Genomic DNA, 13,447 nt, shown 5'->3' with positions numbered 1-13,447 from the left:
CAGAAATCACTGTGGTGTTGGAAAAAAATCTGGACAAATATTTTGAAATTCCTTGAATTCCATGATGGTGTGCTAATATAATTTCACGAGGAAATAACTGGAAAATAAAGTGTCAAAGGAATACGACTTCTTACAATACATCTGACCAACAGAATATGCTAAAGGAAAGTGGCAAATAATTAGCCTTAGATTTTCAGTTGTGCAGACCTCAAAATTAGAGGTCATGCCTGTACTGGGGAGATGCATTGTAAGAATACTGAGCAAGTTAGATATAACTAAATTGATTTTGGTGAAACAGTTGTATATAACTACTGCTGTATGAGGTTATAGCCTGTCACCATGCTCCCTGGGCATTCATAATTAGGTGTGTAAATCTAGGGCAGTATTTATCACAGAGCGTGGCAAGAACAGTGGATTGGCGCTCGGGAATCCTAGCTTCTAGTGTGGTTTCCAAAAGTAACTAGCCTTTAGTTTGGGAGAACTGGGAGAGGTCACTTAATTGCTGAAAACCTTAGGATTTTCAGTCCAGCAAGTACGTAGGATGACATGGTCTTCTGCAGTCAAGTTCTCCAATTCTGTTCACGTTTTAAAGAAAGCAAAGTGGTTGCAAATCACCACGATGCCGTTAAGAAGTCAGAGACAGTTGTTTGAACCATCAGTCAATTGCACGCCCATGCCGTCACCATTAGGCATACAAAGATCCCTGAGCTGTCCTTCCACTTCTTTGGAGAAGACCTGAAACCAGTCGTTTAGGTATAATCTTTTCCTCCAGGTTAGTCTTTGGGGGAGCGTGTGAGCAGTGACAAGGCACACATTCATTCCCGTTTCCTTCTTTCTGTCTCACCACATGCCTGGACTGTGTCATTTACTAGAGCAGTCCCCGAAACACCACACGCTGACTCATCTTCTGCCTTTTCATACTGTGCCCTTACAGATTTATAAAATAAGATTAGTCTTGCAAGTAAAAACAAAACTAAACTACAAAGTGTAAACTGAGGTCTATAAAAATGATTCTCAGAGGAAATGAATGGCAACCTATTATTTGAAAATTTTTACTAGATAATAATCTATGCTGCCTTCCTCTACTCTGGGGAGAGTGAATGACCTATTAAGCACTTTGGGACAACATTTTATGAATTTATGATAGTATTTATAACCTATCATTGCCATAGCAGAAAGAGCATCTGTCTTTAAGTAGGGTCTCTGACATCTGTGACCCCTATAGATGGAAATGCTCTTTAGACACAAAATCAGCACTGCCAAATAGGATATAATATGATCCACGAAAGTGAGCCGCATATGTGATTTAACATTTCCTCGTAGCTACATTAAAAAAAATAAACACAGGACATTAATTTTAATAGTGTTTTATTCACCCAGTATATAAAAATATTATCACTTCACCATGGAATCAATATGAACAATTATTAATGATGTATTTTACTTTTGTATTTTTGGTACTGAGTCTTCCAAATCCAGTGTGTGTTTTATACTTAAAGCACATTTTAATTCATTCACTAAATTTTAAGTGGTTAAAGATAAATGGGGTTCTACCAAAACAGTAAAGTTTTGTTTAATGGAAAAATATTTCACAGCGTTTCCATTTGAAAGTAAATTTTATTTATTTTATTTTTTCCTTTATGTATTTTTAAATTTCAGTATAGTTGATTTACAATGGTGTGTTAGTTTCAGGTGTACAGCAGAGTGATTCAGATATATTGATATATATAAATCTATTCTTTTTCAGATTCTTTTCCATTATGGTTTATCATAGGCTAGTTCCCTGTGCTCTACAGTAGGCCCTTGTTGGTTGAAAGTAAATGTTAAGTTGATTAAAATTAAGTAACATTAAAAATGAAGCTCTTTGGGACTTCCCTGGTGGCGCAGTGGTTAATAATCCTCCTACCAATTCAGGGGACACAGGGTTTGAGCCCTGGTCTGGGAAGATCCCACATGCCGTGGAGCAACTAAGCCCATGAGCCACAACTACTGAGCCTGCGCTGTAGAGCCCGCAAACCACAACTACTGAGCCTGTGTGCCACAACTATTGAAGCCTGTGTGCCTAGAGCCCGTGCTCCGCAACAAGAGAAGCCACCACAATGAGAAGCCTGTGCACCACAACAAAGAGTAGCCCCCTCTCGCCACAACTAGAGAAAGCCCGCACACAGCAACGAAGACCCAACACAGCCAAAAACTAAATAAATAAATAAATTTATGAAAAAAAAATTAAGCTCTTCAAGAAAACAAACTTATGGTTACCAAAGGCGAAAGGAGTGGGAGGGATAAATTAGGAGTTTGGGATTAACATATACACACTACTATATATAAAACAGATAAATAACAAAGTCCTACTGTATATAGCACAGGAAACTATATTCAGTATTTTGTAATAACCTATAAGGGAAAAGAATCTGAAAAAGAATTATATATTCACATGTATGTATATACACATATGTGTATATATAAAACTGAATCACTTTGCTGTGCATCTGAAACTAATATAATATTGTAACCTAACTGTACTTCAATAAAAAAAAGAAGAAGAAAGAAAAAAATTAAGCTCTTCATTTGTACAAGTGCTGAGTAGTTACATGTGGCTGGTGGCTACTGTATCAGCACAGGTATACAACAGTCTCATCATCATAGAGGCTTTATTGGACAGTACTGGTCTAAATCCTTAAATCCTTATATATCTTCCATTGCAGCAGATTGGACATACTTCTAATATTATTAACATTTACAAACAATCTTATGATAGCCTAAGTCTCATGAAATTGAACTGATGATTATGGTTTGTGATGACATTTGTAGTTTCATAATTAGTTCCCTGGGAGCTGGCCTCCCTTCAACTCCAAATATTTTAACTTCATTTAGTGGCCACAGGCTAACTTCCAGCAAAGATTGGCTTCGAAGGTGATGAATTTCTATGTGAAGTGCCTTATGGATTACAAAATCAGTTAACCTCCTAGCTCCTTCTGCTCCCAAGGTCGCTGTTTCCAACTTGACAAGATACAGTGCAGCCCTTAAGATGCCTATCTGGGTATTGTGTCATAAAATGACATTTGGGTGTGAATTACTAGGACAGAAAGGTTGAGAGGAGAACAGAAATAGTAGCAGGGTTTTAAGGTTAATTTTGAATCCAGGTAGATGAACTAACACTAATGAAAGGTTTCTTCCCCAAATATGAAACAGTCCCACCCCATACACAGGAGAACTAAGAAGTAATACAGAATAAGATAAAAAATAAGTCAAGGAGCATGAGTAAGTGAATATTGTTCCACTCTTTACTGAGGGGCTGACAGTTCATTGGGGTGTCCTTCAGCAGTCTGGGCGCATTGGAGCACGGCCCCCCGTCTTAAACTAAGATCAGGAAGGCACACAGGGAGGAGTGGGTTTTATTTGGGGAAAGCAGTCCTGACCTGGAAGAGGATGTTTGGGTCTGCTACCAAGGAGCAGGACCTGGGCAGTGAAGCCTCGACCCTTGACCCTGGTCTCTGCTGCCCTCTGCGCCCCACTGTGTGCCCATGTTGCTGGGAATTTCAGGGCTTGCATCTCCGGGTGACCCTGGAGAAGGTGGGTCCCTTGTGGGTGGACGTTCATGTTTTAGCTTCTCTTGGCTGAACGAGCTTTCTAAATCATATGCTCTGCATAGCCCGTGCGCCCCAGAACTGTGATCAGGTTTCAGGAAAGCCCTGGTTTCCCTCTGGGAACTCCTCCAGCCCTGTGCAACGCTGAAATGCATTTTTGACTTTGAGTCTGAGTCATTGAAAACGTACCTAAGCAACAGATGGTGGAAGCTCATTACTTCCTGCGTTTTGACTGAGTTTTGAACAGTCTTGAAGATCTTTATCTTCCCACCAAAGCTGTGGAGGTATGTGAATGCTGCATAGGCATTTTAAAGAAGCCTTCCATTTTACTTAGAGGATTAGATGGGGGAGTTCTGATTCTTCTGCAAAAGGGACTGCCTCGGTTTCCCCTTTCATTCCTCCTCCTATTTAAAGGATGCTGCAGAATGGAATGATTCTAGTAGAACTGGACCCAAGTGGCTATGGCCGGGTGAGCTAACCTACTAGCTGGTGGTGATACTTCTGCTCGTCACTGCAGACCTGGCCTCTCCTGCTGAGGTTGATGATACAGAGTAGCCGTCCTTGGGTGTTCCACATGGTCTGGGGCTTAAGGGATACTGATGGCGTGCTCTCCTCTGGTTGCAGGTGGCTGTGTTACTGCAACGTGCCCCAGTTCTGTGACAGTCTGCCTCGGTACGAGACTGCCCAGGTGTTCGGGAGAACCTTGCTCCGCTCTGTCTTCACCGTGATGAGACGACAGCTCCTGGAACAGGCGAGGCAGGAAAAAGACAAACTGCCACTGGAGAAACGGACTCTAATCCTCACCCATTTCCCAAAGTAAGGGAGTGGTCTTGTGGGTCTTTGATGCAAGGGCTTAAAACTGATGGATACACAGCAAAGCCTGCCTCAGTGACACAATCAGGAGGGGTAGGAAAGAGGGACCCCATCTTTCTCAGCTCCCTCTGGGAGCCTCCATGGGTACTTTCCAGCCCATCTGAGATGAGCTTGACTCTGTACGACTGGTCCCTTAGCCTCGCCTCATTCCACCTGAGTCTCATGGGGCTGGGGGGTGGGGTGGGGGTGGTTGGGGGGGGGGATGCTTTGTTTTGTATATTCAGCTGCCAGGATGCTAGTGGGGGGTGGGAAAGGTGGTGCAGAAGCCATTTCCATCTTCCCAGAAGTGGTGCAGGAGAAGTCAGGTGGCTGGTTCTTCCGTCCCATGTCTCCAGCCATTTCCTTTTTTTAATTTTTTGGCCCACCATGCGGCATGTGGGATCTTAGTTCCCCGACCAGGGATTGAACCCGCGCCCCTTGCATTGGAAGCACGGAGTCTTAACCACTGGACCTCCAGGGAAGTCCCATCCAGCCCTTGCTAAGATTGGCGGATCAGTCCCGTCTCAGCTAGAGTGAACTAGACCCCCAGAGCGGGCCCGGCCGGGAATAGAGAGGCCTCCTTCAGAATGATCCCTGTTCCTGTGTACTCAGTTTCTTGTGGAATGTGCATGCTCTTGTGCACCTTTGCTTCTCACACCTGCCAGAACTCCAACATGTGAATAATCATTTAAACGTTTTTCAAATACACGCAACGTGTCAAAGGGATAGGAAGTTGCAGTGCCACACCATTGGCCTTGGAAATGAATTTTCAGTGCGAAGAACCCAAAATTTAAGCTAAGAGGCTGGGTGCTGGTGAGAGGCTGGGGGTGCAGGTGATGGCTTGTCATGGAGCAGTGACAGCAAGACAGGAAGGAGGCAGTTCATTCTGCCTGGAAGCACCGGTCTGCAGGGGTGGAAGGTATCATTTGAAAAGGCATTCTAGGTCTGATAGAGTTCTGCCATGGAGAACTGCGAGATAGCAGAGTTTCAGAGAGGAGCCATTATAGTCTTTGAGCAAAGATTGATGAAATCCTGTTTTATCTGAGAAACTGGATTTTTATTATTATTACTATTTCTGGTTTACCCAATTTGTATCTCAGGAAAGATGATAGTTTTAATTTTTAAAAATAAGTGAGGCCCAGGGCTTCCCTGGTGGCGCAGTGGTTGAGAGTCCGCCTGCCGATGCAGGGGCCACGGGTTCGTGCCCCAGTCCGGGAAGTCCCACATGCCACGGCGCGGCGGGGCCCGTGAGCCATGGCCGCTGAGCCTGCGCGTCCGGAGCCTGTGCTCCGCAACGGGAGAGGCCACAACAGTGAGAGGCCCGTGTACGGCAAAAAAAAAAAAAAATAAGTGAGACCCAAAACAAACAATAACAAAAATGGTTTTCTGATGAAAATGGACTGAACAATTTTTTTTTTTTTTTTTTTTTTTTTGCAGTTTAACACGAATCTCAAACATTAGGTAGAGGATAATTCTAATGAGCTTTAGCTGAACGTCCAATATTTGAACATAAGTCCTAGCCACCTGATTTTCAGTATTTCCTGAAGGCAACCAGCACACGAGACTGAGGCAGGACATGGACCCTTTGGTATCCTCCAGGGAGGAAGGTTCAGAAGCACTTAAACTGCAGTTTGAATGTTGCCCCTCAATGGGTAATGAACTCTGGGCAAGCTCATGTATTTCAGTGGCTGCCTTTTAACTGTTCTAAGCTTCTTTCCATAGAGATTAAAGCAGTTTTCTTATTTCTCTATTACATTTGCCACATAAGTAGCATTTCATGTGTTCAGATTATAGTAGTCGTTCTGTCTCTAAGCCAAGGGACAAAGAGGACCCCTCTCCCCTCCCCCCTCACACCTTTTGTGGTGCTTAAAGAGAAATTTTAATTACCTTGCATAGTAGCAATTTTTTTTCCCCCATAGCAAACTCAGTTTGCTTCTTGCAGGTATTTGCTAATTATAGTGTTATGTTCATTCAGCCCATAGTTCTGGCATGCTTATGCTGTTCAGCTGAAAAACCAGTGTTGCTTTCTTTTTTATCTCTGTTACTAATGGTAAGGTAAAACTACCACCCACTTCTCCTTTTAAATCCCTTTTCATTGAATCTGACAACATTTGAGGCTGTTAGGGATTTATACCTGCAGATTTGGCGGCAGAATCTCATACTGAAGCCGGAGGTGCCATTTGCATCTTGGGCACCAGCTCAAGGGAAGGGCTGCAGACTGCTTCTCACACCTGGTGAGGTCGCCGTGCTTCTCAGATGCATCTTCAGAGCTTACATCCTTATCTTCCTGCTCTTCATATGTTGCCGCTTCTTCTGCTTGGCTTTAACGTGTGCCTTTCCCCGACGCCACCCCCATCCACCTATTTACACGGTTGTTTTTAAAAACTTTAGTATCTGCATTTCATTCTAAAAGTGATGAATGGACATGTTGATGAAAATTTGATGCACAGGGAACAAAGAAGCAAAAGACCACTATAACCCTACCACTGTGATATACTTTTTGTGCTTTTAGATATTTCAGTTTTTTCTCCATGTACTGCGTTCTTTTATTCTATATATAATTTTGTATCCTCTGTATATAAAACAAGCGTTTTCTCATAGCATTAGATGAGCCTGTTCTTTATTTTATTGAAATAACTAAATGTATGTATGTGTATATATATATGTATGTATATATATATATATATAAAATATAACACACACATGATTATTTTCCTAAATTATTAATGGCATTCTTCTTTGGTGAGTCTCTTTAGGGCTTTGTGAAGTGTTCCCATTATATAATTACTGATAAAGAAGGAGCCTGGAAAAGGAAAGGAAATTTACTTCTGTGATAAAGGGCAGTTGGGGAAATCTTGAGGGCTGTGTGAGGTGAAGGCAGGGTCTGCTTAGCAAAAGGGGGAAATGCATCGAGAACCTTCCGTCTTGTCAGCAAGGTCAGAATGTGACCTTAGTAAGGATTTTATCTCCTGTTGCTGTCAGTCTTTCTGTGTTAGATAAGAAACATACTAAAGTGTTTTAAAGAATAAGTTAATGGTGGCTTGCTTGGCAAAAGGCGACTCATGTCGTTTCTGTAAACCATGAATTACACAACTGAGTGCAGGTAGATGTTCACGCAAATGGTACCTTATTCTTAAATCTTCTGAGTATGAACAGCAAGTCAGAAGACCCTCAGGACCTTTCCCCACCTGTCTTCACTTCCAAAAACGCAACCTCTCCCACCCCGAGACCTTCTGAAGTCTTGCCGGATTTGATTAATGAGAAGACTAGTGGCACTTTCAGTAATTGTGATGATGATGATGATGATGATGTTAATGTAGGTCCTTGATCAGTTGTCCATACATGGTCTGTTTCTCAGTTCAAGTTTTAAGGTAACTTGACACCTTTATAAAGGTAACATAACACATGGGCTATATACATTATCATAGCTTTAGGGGTGGGGGCAGGTCCCCCAAAGCAAATCCATTTATAAAGACTGTAAGTAGTCTTACGTATGTTTTGTTGCCAAATGGATTAGGGAAAATACTTTTTTTAAGGGCTTTTGGATTTCAAAATTTCAGAGGCAGGATAGTAGACGTATATACTAGCTAACCTTTGTTACATCATTGCAGTGTAAACTTCTTGAGGGCAAGACGAGGTTGTGTTCCCTCTACCCTCCAGCACCTGGCACAGCACCTGGCATGTGGTGGGCATTCAGTGTTTGTTGAGTGAATGAATGAGCACTTCCTAAGGGGTCATCACCATTTGAAGCATGACATTAGTGTACTCCTCACTACCATCTTCTGCAGGAGTTACTGTTGATATTTCCATTTTATAAAAGTGGAACCAAGGAAGAGGAAAGTTAAGAACTTGTTCCAAGCTCACACAAATAATAAGTGGTGAGTTTGGTAATTGGATTTTAGAACCCAAGCTCTTAGCCATTATTCTGTACCCCTCCATGAGAATTAATGTGCCTTAAAAAGAGACTTTCAGGAAGACATTCCAGTACTAGGAGTATAGATTTGTGTTGGTATTTTAATCATAGTTCTTCTATTTTGGGGCACATAAGAACTGTCCAAGGTACTTATCAAAAATCAGTTGCCCAGACCATTCTCCCAGACTCCGATTCAGTAAGCTTAGGTGGGGTTTGGGTATCTATACTCTTACCAAGGTATTCAGGTGATTTCTGTGGGCCCCCAAAACTTGAGATCTGTTTGTTTATAACACGACAGGAAATATAACGTAGTAATTAATCACACGTTCTGATCTTGGCCCTGCAATTTACTGGTTGTGGGACTTTGTACCAGTTATTGAGCCTCTCTGTGCCCTAAGTTTTTCCATCTGTAAAATGGGTACAATAATGGATCCTATCTCATAGGTTGTTAGGAAGATCAAATGAGTTAATATACACCAACTACTTAGAGTAGTGTCTATCCTATAGTAAGAGCTATGTATGTGTGTGATAAATAAAAATAAAATACGTAACTCATTGGGTTGATGTGAAGATTCAATAAGAAGTTCTTACCCAGAGAAAACCATAATTCAAAAAGACACATGCACCCCAATGTTCATAGCAGTACTGTTTACAATAGCCAGGACATGGAAGCAACCTAACTGTCCATCAACAGAGGAATGGATAAAGGAGATGTGGTACATATATCCAATGGAATATTACTCAGCCATAAAAAGGAATGAAATTGGGTCATTTGTAGAGTCATGGATGGACCTACAGAGTGTCATACTGAGTGAAGTAAGTCAGAAAGAGAAAAACAAAATACTGTATATTAACGCATATATGTGGAATCTAGAAAAATGGTATAGATGATCTTATTTGCAAAGCAGAAATAGAGACACAGAAGTAGAGAACAAATGTATGGATACCAAGGGGGAAAAAGGGGGCTGGTGGGAGGAATTGGGAGATTGGGATTGACACATATACACTATTGATATTATGTATAAAATAGGTAACTAATGAGAACATACTGTGTAGCACAGGGAACTCTACTTAATGCACTGTGGTGACCTAAATGGGAAGGAAATCCAAAAAAGAGGGGATATATGTATATGTATAGCTGATTCATTTTGCTGTACAGTAGAAACTAACATAACATTGTAAAGCAACTATACTCCGATAAAGATTAATTAAAAAAAAAAAAAAAGTTCTTAGGACAGTGCAGGCACATGGCAAGGATTCCATAAATACTATAGCGGCTTTTGTGATGGAAATGACGGTGACAGTGACTGCTCTGTGGAGGGCTGGAATCTGGTTCCGAGATTCCCTGAGGGAGACTGGGTGGAATCCATTTCCACTGATGTAATGCTCCGTGTAGTCTAGCTCGTATCTATCTATGCAGAGCCCAAAGAGAATACATCTGTAGAAATGCATTCTGCTATTAGAATATACCAGGGCTGCCCAACTAAATCATCACTTGAGTCATAATTGACTAGCATATTTCTTTTTCTTTTTTTTTTTTTTTGCGGTACACAGGCCTTTCACTGTTGTGGCCTCTCCCGTTGCGGAGCACAGGCTCCGGACGCGCAGGCTCAGTGGCCATGGCTCACGGGCCCAGCTGCTCTGCAGCATGTGGGATCCTCCCGGACCGGGGCACGAACCCGTGTCCCCTGCATTGGCAGGCGGACTCTCAACCACTGCGCCACCAGGGAAGCCCCTTGACTAGCATATTTCTAAACTGAAGATGGGATGCTGGTGTTCACGTGATGGCCGTGGGTGGTCAGGGCTTTTGTCCCTCTAGTAATGCATTAGTTTTGACCTCATGCTTGCCTTTACTCTTGTGCCTAGGTTTCTGTCCATGTTAGAAGAAGAAGTTTATAGTCAAAACTCTCCCATCTGGGATCAGGATTTTCTCTCAGCTTCTTCCAGAACCAGCCAGCTAGGAATCCAAACAGGTAAAAAAAAAAATTTTTTTTTGCATAAATCAAAAAACAACCAGGAAGTGTTCGTTACAGTTCACTCTGCATTTATTTGTGTTTTTAATCAAGAATTGAAGACTAGCACCAGCAAAAACAAAGTAAAAGCTCTGGCAAATCTTGCATCTACATCTCTGTTGGTGAGGAGAGCCGGTGCAAACCAAACAGTTAAAATAACAACAGCTGCTGTGCCTGCTGTGGGAGTTTGCTTAGCCCACGCCCCACAGCTGTACGGGAGGTTTAAACCCAGGCGGCTCAGGTCTGCAGTCAATGCTGGATCTTTTTGAAGACACTTACAGTCTCGGTCAATGGCCACATATGCCCAGGAATCGTGTCTCCGTCTGGTTTCTGAATCTGTGGGGTCTGGTTTGGGCATCAAGTTGCTCTCGTGGATAATGGTAGGATAGTGAGTCTCAGGACGTGAAGTGGGGTCAGGGCGTCAGCTGGCATTGCCTTGGGTCAGCCAGTGGCCTCAGCGAGCATTTTGTGAGGAAGGAAGATGTGTAACTCCTGGAGTCACACTGACCCTAGAAAGAGGGTCTGAATTCCTGCCTTGGATGCTCGGAGAATTTGGAGAAGTTTGGCAAGAGATGCCAAAGCAGTAATTTGTATGTGGCCTTGGGGAAAGATAGAATGCAGAATTTTGATGTCGAGTTTTTAGTAGATCTAGTTCAATGCTTCACACGGGGGCTCTTAAGTATTGCCTCCAGCAAAGGGTAATTTTATTCTCGCCTTTCCCCCACCCCCCAATTTTTTAAATTGAATACATACAGTGAAAGGCAACCTTTTTAGTATGTGGTTCTGTGAATGTTGGCAAACACACGTAGTTAGTTGTGTAACTACCACTACCATCAGAATATAGAAAAAAAAATATATAGGACAACTGCGTCACCCCAGAAAATTCCCTGTACCCCTTCTGTAGTCCATTCAGTGCTCTAACCCCCAGCTTCGGCAGCCACTGATTTGTTTTTTGTCCCTGTAGTTTTGCCTTTTCTAGAATGCCGTATGAGTGGAATCCTAGCGTTCTGACTGGCTTCTTCCACTCAGCATACTGCATTTGAGAAGGTGATTAAAACTTTTTTTTCATCTAGACCCCAAGTTTGGATGCATATAATTAAATCCTTCCAAGCAGAGTACTTAGGGAATGAGGTATTTTGGTTTGGATCAGACCATCTTTGCTTGGCTTCTTGTTACCAGAAACATCTTTTGTGCTGTTTTTTCACCTTAGGTCATAGAATATAATTTCATGTTTCTCTGGTTCAAAACCTGTAGCGCTCTGGGGCTTTTCTGTGCATGGACAGAACTCCAGACCTGAGTGTCAGCATTTCCTGCACGTGCTCTGTGTAGCACCTGGGCATGTGTTCTGTATTTCTCTCTCTGTCCCCATGTTGTTCACTTTGTCTCTGTCTTTATCTTACCTAACTTTCAAATGGCATCTCTCCCACAAACTCCTGATTCTCCCCATGCCTTCCAGTAAGGGCTGGATCTCCTTTCTTCCGAATGTTCGTGGAAGCTTGATAACATCCTATCGCCGGTTGTTTAACTTGGCAGCACCGTGGCATCACCCATGTGATGTAAAATACTACTGGTTTCGAATAGTGTTATTTATTTGTGGTATGATTAATTATAGAAGTTTATTAATTTGGGATGCTGTCAAGGAAGGGAAGAAAATATATTAAAAATCTAGAAGAATTAAAAAAAAAGTTTAGAAACCACCTAAATTTATAGCCTGACTCTTAGTGACTCAGTAAAATATGCCATATAGAGGTTCTTGTTTCAATAAATAGTTAAGAATTGCTTCTATCCGTTTTTGCCAGTAGATGCTTCTGTATGTTTGAAAATAATTTCCTTCTTTCCCACAATTATCTCCTGATTTTCTACAGTATTTATGGCACTGGTTTAGATACTGAGAATAGCTATAAATAAAACAAAATGATTTATTTTAAGGAAAAAAAAAATACTACTGATCTCTGAGGCCCGTCCCAAGAGGGTGTGATGTAACTGGCCAAGGGCATGGCCTGGACGTGGCCAAGGACGTGGGCTGGACATCGAGACTTTAAAAACTCCTCAGGTGACCTGATGTGCAGCAGTCTGAGTCACACAGCACTCACCTCATGCTACCCTCGCCCCCTTTTCTCTGTACATCTCTGTCTCCTATGAGTGTGACTGCTGCATGGTCAGAGACCCAGTTTTGCCACGAGAATAGCTGATACTTCCAGTAAGTGCTTGCCCTGAGGTTTGCTTCCTGTCTTTGAGCCTTAGCACAGACCATGAGAAGTTGGTGTGATTTTCCCCTTTATGTGGATGAGAAATGAGAGCTCAGAGAGGAGCAACCAGTTGCCCAAAGGCAGAGCTCGTGAGTGATGGGACTGGGCTTCACACTGGGTCTAATTCCTGTCTCTTGCCCTGTGTTAAGAGCCAGAGCTCTAACCGCTGCTCTGCACGGCCCCAGTGTGCTTTGCAAATGTGCAGGCGAGCGCATGTGGAAGGAATGAGTGAAGAACATGGGCCGGGGACACCAGAGCTATTTGTCAGGGTCATCTTAGTTCTTTTCTGGAGGGACTTCTGGAGAGGATTCCTCTCTGGGTGAAGACTTCCCTTGACCCTCACCTGCTCAAGATGCCTCCCAGTCTGTCCCACTTCCATGGTGTTGTCTGTCATCACACAAGATGGAGAAGGCGGGACGTCTCTGACCCTCTGGGGATTTCAGATTCATCTCTGTGTCTCAGGTTGTCACCCAGTTCAGCTGGTTTGTCAGTATTACCTGCCGCCGTCGGAAGCAGGCTGTCTTCTCCTGTTCTGCTGTAATTGCAGTGTGTTCTCTGGGGGAAGAGAAAAGTGTAATCACCTACTTAATTGGCATGTCTGCACATCTATGCAACTGTGATAAATGACATTCATAATGATGGCTCTGAACTTTTGCAAGGTACTCAGATGTCTTCTGAATCACCAGAGCTTCCCCTTTGTGTAGAATCGCTCCCGTGTACTTAGAAATTCAGAAGGCTTGTGTGCTGGGAGGACAGCCTGGTGCTTTAGTATATTCTGATCCCCCGTTTTTTTCTTTTTCTTCTGGGGGTGATGGTTTCCTCACCTATGTTTTA

General features: G+C 42.7%; 1 protein-coding gene across 4 annotated transcripts in view; it reads left to right on the top strand.

The window, feature by feature from the left end:
• The window catches only part of KAT2B (lysine acetyltransferase 2B), a 103,579-nt gene that overhangs the window by 59,736 nt on the left and 30,396 nt on the right, over nt 1-13,447 (top strand). For all 4 annotated transcript variants that reach the window (XM_049710114.1, XM_033431985.2, XM_049710117.1 and 1 more), the window contains 2 exons: nt 4,212-4,403; nt 10,219-10,325. In XM_049710114.1, the coding sequence (XP_049566071.1) occupies nt 4,212-4,403; nt 10,219-10,325 (299 nt within the window). The remainder of the gene's footprint in view (nt 1-4,211; nt 4,404-10,218; nt 10,326-13,447) is intronic.

The sequence above is a fragment of the Orcinus orca genome, chromosome 5, assembly GCF_937001465.1.
Source record: "Orcinus orca chromosome 5, mOrcOrc1.1, whole genome shotgun sequence".
NCBI lineage: Eukaryota > Metazoa > Chordata > Mammalia > Artiodactyla > Delphinidae > Orcinus > Orcinus orca.
The sequence above is the reverse complement of the archived record's forward strand: the minus strand, read 5'-3'. Positions and strand labels throughout refer to the sequence as shown.